Here is a 9,856-nt window from a genome sequence, read left to right on the forward strand (position 1 = left end):
GTTGATGTGGATGTTGTTGTTGTTGTTGTGAATGTTGATGTTGTTGATGTTGTTGATGTTGTTGTTGTCGTTGATGTTGTGGCTGTTGATGTTGTTGATGATGTTGTTGATGTTGTGAATGTTGATGTTGTTGTTGTGGATGTTGATGTTGTTGATGATGTTGTTGTGAATCTTGTTGATGATGTTGTTGTTGTTGATGTTGTGGCTGTTGCTGTTGATGTTGTGGCTGTTGCTGTTGTTGATGATGTTGTTAATGTTGTGAATGTTGATGTTGTTGATGTTGATGATGTTGATGATGTTATGAATGTTGATGTTGTTGATGTTGATGATGTTGTTGATGTTGTGAATGTTGATGTTGTTGTTGATGATGTTGTTGCTGTGAATGTTGATGTTGTTGATGTTGATGATGTTGATGTTGATGATGTTGTTGAAGTTGTGAGTGTTGATGTTGTTGTTGATGATGTTGTTGCTGTGAATGTTGATGTTGTTGATGTTGATGATGTTGTTGATGTTGTTGATGTTGTGAATGTTGATGTTGTTGTTGATGTTGTTGATGTTGATGATGTTGTTGATGTTGTGAATGTTGATGTTGTTGATGTTGTGAATGTTGATGTTGTTGATGTTGTGAATGTTGATGTTGTTGTTGATGATGTTGTTGCTGTGAATGTTGATGTTGTTGATGTTGTTGATGTTGATTACGTTGTTGTGGATGTTGTTGATGTGGATGTTGTTGTTGTTGTTGTTGTGAATGTTGATGTTGTTGTGAATGTTGATGTTGTTGATGTTGTTGTTGTTGTTGATGTTGTGGCTGTTGATGTTGTTGATGATGTTGTTGATGTTGTGAATGTTGATGTTGTTGTTGTGGATGTTGATGTTGTTGTTGATGATGTTGTTGTGAATCTTGTTGATGATGTTGTTGTTGTTGATGTTGTGGCTGTTGCTGTTGTTGATGATGTTGTTAATGTTGTGAATGTTGATGTTGTTGATGTTGATGATGTTGTTGATGTTGTGAATGTTGATGTTGTTGATGTTGATGATGTTGTTGATGTTGTGAATGTTGTTGTTGTTGATGATGTTGTTGCTGTGAATGTTGATGTTGTTGATGTTGATGATGTTGATGTTGATGATGTTGTTGATGTTGTGAGTGTTGATGTTGTTGTTGATGATGTTGTTGCTGTGAATGTTGATGTTGTTGATGTTGTTGATGCTGTGAATGTTGATGTTGTTGTTGATGTTGTTGTTGATGTTGATGATGTTGTTGATGTTGTGAATGTTGATGTTGTTGATGTTGTGAATGTTGATGTTGTTGTTGATGATGTTGTTGCTGTGAATGTTGATGTTGTTGATGTTGTTGTTGATGTTGTTGATGTTGTTGATGTTGTGAATGTTGATGTTGTTGATGTTGTTGTTGATGATGTTGTTGATGCTGTGAATGTTGATGTTGTTGATGTTGTTGATGTTGTTGTTGATGATGTTGTTGTTGCTGTGAATGTTGATATTGATGATGTTGTTGATGTTGTGAATGTTGATGTTGTTGATGTTGTTGTTGTTGTTGTGAATGTTCTTGATGTTGTTGTTGTTGTTGTTGTTGTTGACCAGGATCCGGTTCACGGTGGTGAGTGAACCTCCAGAGGAGGAGGAGCAGGAGAGAGAGTGTGAGGACGTGGGAGTGGCCTTCATCAGGATCCCTGAGATCCTGGAGACACAACGAGACCTGACGGAGACCAGTCTGACCGGTCAGCACACGCACACGCACACACACACACACACACACACACACACACACACACACACACACACACACTCTCTCTCTCTCTCTCTCTCTCTCTCTCTCTCTCTCTCTCTCTCTACAGGACACATGACAGCAGCTCTCAGCATGAATTGTGTGTGTGTGTGTGTGTGTGTGTGTGTGTGTGTGTGTGTGTGTGTGTGTGTGTGTGTGTGTCCTCTCAGTGTTGGATGTGGGGGACAGCAGTGAGGTGGTCGGCAGTCTGACTGTGTCTGTGGAGGGTCTGGAGGCTCTGCAGGCCATCATGGAGGACCAGGACCAGGACCCTGAACGAACCCCCGTCTCGTCTCTGCTTCCAACAGCATGAGGCATCGCTGACTCAGCATCAGCTGACATCATCGACCAGACAAACTAACGACATACATGAGATGTTTCAGGACGGGGTCTGAGGCCTCAGGGTTTTCATGTGATCCGGATCAGAGTGGAACTGAACATGTTCTACATGTCAGTGAGTTTCACACTGAAACACAGTCTTGTTTAAAAACTTGATCAGTTTCAGGTCATGGTTGAAACGCACCTCTGGCCAGATGTGAGACAGTGACCTGAGCAGCCACCAGGTGGAGCTGTGAATACAGTCTGTATAAAACACAGAAGAAGAAGAACTGAAGACCAGTGTCCCTCTGCTCTGACATATTAGTGAGTGTTTAATGTCCAACAGCTGTTTAATCCAGTTTTTATTTAATTATTTAATGATGTTTTTACTGAGTCCGTGTGAGTGTGCTGATCCAGGTGAGCGGACTCACCTGCACAGTCCAGACTCATGTGTCAGTCTGTGTCTGTTTATCGGAGAGAGTACGTGCCTTAAATCTGAGCTTTCCTCTGAAGTTTTGTATTGTGCTCTAATAAAGAGAGTTTCTCTTCACACCTGGGTCCAAATATCATCAATGTCATCATCGCACAGCTCTGTGATCCAACATCAACTCTGATATGAATCTGGTCAGTATGATCACAATATTCAATAATAATCAAGTACACATTTTACATACAAACATCCCGCTCAAAACTACATTAGCTTAGGTAAAAAAACGGTTCAAGTAAAAATGAAGAAAAAACTGAAAAGAATAGAAACTAAATTAATAAACATAATGAGACTCATACATACGCCCATGTGATTACTGCTGTGGGCTTTGTTGCTCCATGTATTATCTCACCTGACTTCCTCAAGTGTTTTTGACAGAAAGCCTTTGCTGTTCAAAATAAACATTTTTAAATAAACTTTTTTTTTTTGTGTGTGAATTTTTGTTTTCTTTCTTCCCAGAAAAAAAAAGTCACTTGCCTCTCGTGGCTTCAGTAATAAACTGTTCTTATAATGTATTAAATTACTGTAAATCCAGAACCTGTCATCACCTCAGGTTGAAACGTGTTGACTCTGAACTTCCTGTTTCTGTTCCCGACAAGTGAATTTAACAATGTTTGTGTGATCAGCCGTTGAGTCTGAGTTGACTCCGGACTCTTGGACTCAGTCCTGTTCCTGATGTAGATTTAGGTCTCGTCTGCACAGAGATTGTTAAACAGCTGTTGTCTGTAGAGGCGAGGCGAGGCTCAGTGGGCGGCAGGATGTCAGCTCCAGCTGACACAGACGGGACGTGTGGAGAAAAGACTGAGGAGACACAGAAACATCAACACTGAACAGCTGAGGACGGAGACACTGTCACTGCAGCAGGTAAAGATTCATTTACTTCTTTTATTTATTGAGACTCTGCAGCAGGTTTAATGTCAAACTTTACCTGCAGCTGCTTTTATCATTTAACAAGAACAAGACTGAGATTTTTGTGTTTGTCTTCTCACGTTACAGGAAACATCTTTGACTTGGGTAACGATCAGCAAACAATAACATTAAATCATCTGTATTAATGGAGCACTTATTCATTCTTTGTACTGTATCATTGAACATATTCAGAAATGAATTAATTAATGAAACTATTGAACTACTGAAAGTAATTGTCATGATGATGAACGTGACTGCTGATGTTTTAGAAACCAAACCAGGAAATAATGAACAGTGATGATCATGAGAATTATTCTTATAATTCTTATAATGATAAGACCTGTAAATATTCTGTTTATATTTTATGTTACACTGAAAACAGGAAGTCAGGGATCAGCTGTCATGGAGGAAGAGTCTGTGTTTGTTGGTTTGTTGTCTCATACGTTTTGGCCACAGTTTGTGTATTTGTTGTGTCTTTCTTTCCCTGTGACATCTCCATGGCAACATCCTAAATGATGCTGCAGTCTGTCATTGAACGTCCCTCTGTAGGAATACAGCAGGACGTCCACAGGACTTCAGCTGTTCATGAAGGTTGACCATTCGAGCCGAGCCGCACACACAACACACTGTTATTACTGTGATGCTGCAGCAGGAGGTATGAGATGAGATAAAGATAATATATAGATGAGATAAAGATAGTATATATATTAGATAAAGATAATATATAGATGAGATAAAGATGATATATAGATTAAATAAAGATGATATATAGATTAAATAAAGATGATATATAGATTAAATAAAGATGATATATAGATGAGATGAGATAAAGATAATATATAGATTAAATAAAGATAATATATAGATTAAATAAAGATGATATATAGATGAGATGAGATAAAGATAATATATAGATTAAATAAAGATAATATATAGATTAAATAAAGATGATATATAGATTAAATAAAGATGATATATAGATGAGATGAGATAAAGATAATATATAGATTAAATAAAGATAATATATAGATTAAATAAAGATGATATATAGATGAGATGAGATAAAGATAATATATAGATTAAATAAAGATAATATATAGATTAAATAAAGATGATATATAGATGAGCTAAAGATGATATATAGATGAGATGAGATAAAGATAATATATAGATTAAATAAAGATGATATATAGATGAGATAAAGATGATATATAGATGAGATGAGATAAAGATAATATATAGATTAAATAAAGATAATATATAGATGAGATAAAGATGATATATAGATGAGATGAGATAAAGACGTGATGGAAAGGAGATAGAGATGAGATAACGAGATGCACATGAGATGAGATTGAGATCAGAATCTCATCCAAATGAACAACATAAATAAGATGAGCTGAGTTAAAGGAAAAGGTAGATTTTCAGCCTCAGCAGTAAAAGCAGAACGTAGCAGCTGATTGATGAGGCAGGATCTAGGCTTTTCTGTTTGACTGTTATTGTATTTGTTTAAGATTGATTGTTCTCTTCCACTGCACTGTAGTTTTTATTTTCCTGTTGAATCTACTTTATTTTATTTTGTCTTTTCAAAACCTGTTCACAGTCTGTTTATCACCGTGTGTTTCTTTCATGGTTGACTTTTATCTTTTGAGTGCAGCCCCTTGTGGTTGAACGACATTTCCAGTTGAGTTTATGGGTCAGAGACCAGGACCAGGTTTTGTGATTGTTCAGCAGCAGGATGATCTCCTTCACGCAGATCTGATCTGTAAAAAGACTTAATCAGATTCATCGTACAACACAGTATAAAGAACATTTAAATAAAGATGGACATGAAACAAACCAAAAGAAAGGAAATAGAAAAGATTAGTCATGTAGAATTACTCAAGCTTGTGCTAAAAGTGAAGGTGTTTATATAAAATGTTCCTGTTTAATGCGGCAGACTTAAAAATGCTTCACAGTGCTGTGTAAACACTGCAAGTGTCTTTAACCGGTTATGAAATAATTTAACAAGAAGAGCAACAAGACACCAGATAAAAACGCATAAAGAGATAATAAAGAGAGATATAAAGACACAAAGAGAGATTTGACATATGTAAGAACTCATTAAAAAACACTTTAAAACTCATTAACTGAGAAGTTCTCATTCATGTAAAGCTGAACATCGTCATCGTAGAAGTGATTAGAGTCAAACTGATGGACTCTGTGTCCTATAGAGAACATGTAGAGAATAACAGAGGACCCAGGACTGAACCCTGAGGAAGTCGTTACCTGACTGGTATCTGGCCTGTACCAGACTGTACCTGTGTGTGTGCCCCCCCCCCCCCCCCCGGTCAGTCCAGGATTAGACTCATGAGACTGTTGGTGTGTGTCGTCCAGCTGCAGCACAGACGTCACCATGAGTCTGGATGAGGACGCTCGCTGGCTGGAGTGGGTCACAAAACAGTTTGAGAGCATCGCGGGAGACGACAAAGAGATCGACCTGGACGAGTTTAAAACAGCTCTGAAGGTCAAAGAGGTGAGTCACCGAAGCTGACACACAGGAGACCTGATGCTGGTTTAGACTCTGACCTGTGCTGTGACCTTGTGTTGTCATGTGTGTGTTGTTGTGCAGTCTTTCTTTGCCGAGCGTTTCTTCGCTCTATTTGACTCGGATGGCAGCAGCTCCATCAGTCTGGACGAGCTACTCAAAGCTCTGGACCTGCTCATCCACGGCAGCGAGACCGACAAGCTCAAGTTCCTGTTCCAGGTCTACGACGTAGACGGTCAGTACCTGAAGGTCCAACACGGAGACAGGAGTGCATGCAGTGCATTCTGGTCTATTTAGGCCACTGACTGATGTATCAGGTGTTCCTCAGGTGTTCTTCTCCTCCAGTTGAAGGTTTCTTGTGTCTGCAGGCAGTGGCTCCATCGATCCAGACGAGCTGAGGACGGTCTTGAAGTCATGTCTGCGTGAGAGCGCCATCTCTCTGCCGGAAGAGAAGCTGGACGACCTGACGCTGGCGCTGTTCGAGTCAGCTGACAAAGACAACAGTGGCTCCATCACCTTTGAGGAGCTGAAGGCCGAGCTGGAGACGTTCCCTGAAGTGATGGAGAACCTCACCATCAGGTCTGACATCATCGACATTGGCGTTATCATCATGACCATCATCATCATCACCACCATCATCATAATCATTATCATCACCATCACCACCATCATCACCATCATCATCATCATCATTATCGTTATCATCATCATCATCACATCACCATCATCATCATCATCATAATCATCATCATCATCATCACCATCAACATCACCATCACCATTATTATCATCATCATCATCAGCATCATCATCACCATCATAATCATCATCATCATCATCATCATCACCATCAACATCACCATCACCATCATCATCACCATTATTATCATCATCATCATCAGCATCATCATCACCATCATCATCATTATCATTATCATCATCATCATCACATCACCATCATCATCATCATCATAATCATCATCATCATCATCATCACCATCACCATCATCATCACCATTATTATCATCATCATCATCATCAGCATCATCATCACCATCATCATCATTATCATTATCATCATCATCATCATCATCACCATCATCATCATCATCATCATCATCATCACCATCACCATCACCATCATCATCATCATCATCATCATCATCACATCATCATCATCACATCATCATCATCATCATCAGCATCACATCACCATTATCATCATCATCATCACATCACCATTATCATCATCATCACACCACCATCACCATCATCATCATCACATCATCATCATCAGCATCATCATCATCATCATCATCATCATCATCATCATCATCACATCACCATTATCATCATCATCATCACATCACCATCATCATCATCATCATCATCACCATCACCATCACCATCATCATCATCATCATCATCATCAGCATCATCATCACCATCATCATCATCATCATCATCATCACATCACCATTATCATCATCACATCACCATCATCATCATCATCACACCACCATCACCATCACCATCATCATCATCATCATCACCATTATTATCATCATCAGCATCATCACCATCATCACCATCATCATCATCATCACATCACCATCATCATCATCATCACACCACCATCACCATCACCATCATCATCATCACCATTATTATCATCATCATCATCATCATCACCACCATCATCACCATCATCATCATCATCATCATCACCATTATTATCATCATCATCATCAGCATCATCATCACCATCACCATCACCATCATCATCATCATCATCACCATCATCATCATCACCATCATCATCATCACCATCACCATCATCACCATCACCATCATCATCATCATCATCATCATCATCACCATCATCATCATCACCATCACCATCATCATCACCATCATCATCATCATCATCACCATCACCATCACCATCACCATCATCATCATCATCACCATCACCATCATCATCATCACCATCATCATCATCACCATCACCATCATCATCACCATTATTATCATCATCATCATCAGCATCATCATCACCATCATCATCATTATCATTATCATCATCATCATCACATCACCATCATCATCATCATCATCATCATCACCATCACCATCATCATCATCACCATCACCATCATCATCATCATCATCATCTTCCCCTCTCTCTCTCTCACCCCCCCCCCCCCCCCCAGTGCTGCTAACTGGCTGAAGCCTCCTGACCTGGACCAGAAGAAGCGTCAGACGCCCCGGTACCTGACCCGGGCCTACTGGCACAACAACAGTCGTAAGCTGCTGTTCCTGTGTGTGTACGCCTGCCTCAGCCTGCTGCTGTTCATGGGGGCCGTGCTGCACCACAGCCAGGGGGGGGCCTGGTTCATGGTGGCCAAGGGCTGCGGACAGTGTCTCAACTTCAACTGCACCTTCGTCATGGTACGATCCATCAGGACGGAGGGGGGGGGGGGCAGTCAGAGCTGGGAGGTCAGGAGGATTATTTACATCATGTTTATAATCCAACATATTTTACTGCACAGCTACAAACATATAATGATCTTCTGAAATATGATGCAGAGCTTCATCATTAAACTTCACAGATACAGCACACACTGTTGTGATATCAAAAGGATTTATATTTAACAATTTCACTTTATGTGTCTGATGAGTTTTTATTTTCTTTATGAAATACTTTTCTATTGTCAGCAGCAGTTCGTCAATGTGGAGACACTTTTATACATTATTATACAAACGTTCATTTATATTAAAGCTCCATACAGTCTAAAGGTAGATGTAGTAGTCCTTGTCTTAGACTTAGTCTTTGGTCTTTGGTCTTAGTCTTTAGTCTTTAGTTTTTAGTGGTTAGAGTTTAGTCTTTAGTCTTTAGTCTTAATCTTAATCTTAGTCTTTAGTCTTAGTCTTAGTTTTTAGTCTTTGGTCTTTAGTCTTAATCTTTGGTCTCAGTCTTTAGTGTTTAGTCTGGTTTAGGCTCTGACCTGGAGACACTGATCCACTGTGTGTTTGAGTTTATTTGTTCCTAAGATCAGCTGTTTGTGTTTGAGTTTATTCTTAAGATCAGCTGTTTGTCAGCCTCACGACTGAACTGCACATGTTGTTACTGACTCTAACTGTTGTGGTTGTGGACCTTACCTGTGCAGGTGCTGATGTTGCGGCGCTGTCTGACATGGCTGAGGGCCACCTGGGTGGTGAGGGTCTTACCTCTGGACCAGAACATCTTGCTGCATCAGATCGTGGGCTACGCCATCCTCTGCTACACCCTGGTCCACACGACGGCCCACATCTTCAACTTCGGTACAGACACTCAGGAGACAGGTACAGAGACAGGTGTCATCCTCAGTGTCTCCTCATGTCCCGTCTCTGTGTCTCTCAGTCCAGCTTTCAGAGAGCAGTGAGTTCAGCCTGTGGGAGTACCTGCTGACCACACGGCCCGGGATCGGCTGGGTGAAGGGGACGGCCTCAGTGACTGGAGTGATCCTGCAGGTGGTGATCTGCCTGATGGTGCTCTGCTCCAGCACCTTCGTACGACGCAGCGGACACTTCGAGGTGAGACACCCGGACACTGAGGGATGACAGGGGGAGGTGGATCAGGTGGATCAGGTGAATCAGGTGGATCAGGTGAATCAGGTGGATCAGGTGGATCAGGTGGATCAGGTGGATCAGGGGGAGGTGGATCAGGTGGATCAGGGGGAGGTGGATCAGGTGAATCAGGTGGATCAGGTGGAGGTGGATCAGGTGGATCAGGGGGAGGTGAATCAGGTGGATCAGGTGAATCAGGTGGATCAGGTGGAGGTGGATCAGG

General features: G+C 40.7%; 2 protein-coding genes across 4 annotated transcripts in view; both read left to right on the forward strand.

Moving 5' to 3' along the window:
* Positions 1-3,008, forward strand: part of rpgrip1l (RPGRIP1 like) — a 29,560-nt gene extending 26,552 nt beyond the window's left edge. For both annotated transcript variants that reach the window (XM_056386184.1, XM_056386185.1), the window contains exons 25-26: positions 1,600-1,736; positions 1,954-3,008. In XM_056386184.1, coding sequence (XP_056242159.1) covers positions 1,600-1,736; positions 1,954-2,096 — 280 coding nt within the window. In that variant the 3' untranslated portion in view covers positions 2,097-3,008. The remainder of the gene's footprint in view (positions 1-1,599; positions 1,737-1,953) is intronic.
* A 392-nt stretch (positions 3,009-3,400) lies between these two features.
* The window catches only part of nox5 (NADPH oxidase, EF-hand calcium binding domain 5), an 11,770-nt gene continuing 5,314 nt past the window's right edge, over positions 3,401-9,856 (forward strand). Inside the window, exons 1-8 of one of the 2 annotated variants that reach the window (XM_056387645.1) lie at positions 3,409-3,452; positions 4,047-4,152; positions 5,874-6,012; positions 6,109-6,259; positions 6,393-6,603; positions 8,238-8,475; positions 9,195-9,348; positions 9,428-9,600. In XM_056387645.1, coding sequence (XP_056243620.1) covers positions 5,893-6,012; positions 6,109-6,259; positions 6,393-6,603; positions 8,238-8,475; positions 9,195-9,348; positions 9,428-9,600 — 1,047 coding nt within the window. In that variant the 5' untranslated portion in view covers positions 3,409-3,452; positions 4,047-4,152; positions 5,874-5,892. Of the gene's footprint in view, positions 3,453-4,046; positions 4,153-5,873; positions 6,013-6,108; positions 6,260-6,392; positions 6,604-8,237; positions 8,476-9,194; positions 9,349-9,427; positions 9,601-9,856 lie in introns of both variants that reach the window. The other variant, XM_056387646.1, reaches the window with a different exon arrangement.

This window comes from Seriola aureovittata, chromosome 10 (genome assembly GCF_021018895.1).
Source record: "Seriola aureovittata isolate HTS-2021-v1 ecotype China chromosome 10, ASM2101889v1, whole genome shotgun sequence".
NCBI lineage: Eukaryota > Metazoa > Chordata > Actinopteri > Carangiformes > Carangidae > Seriola > Seriola aureovittata.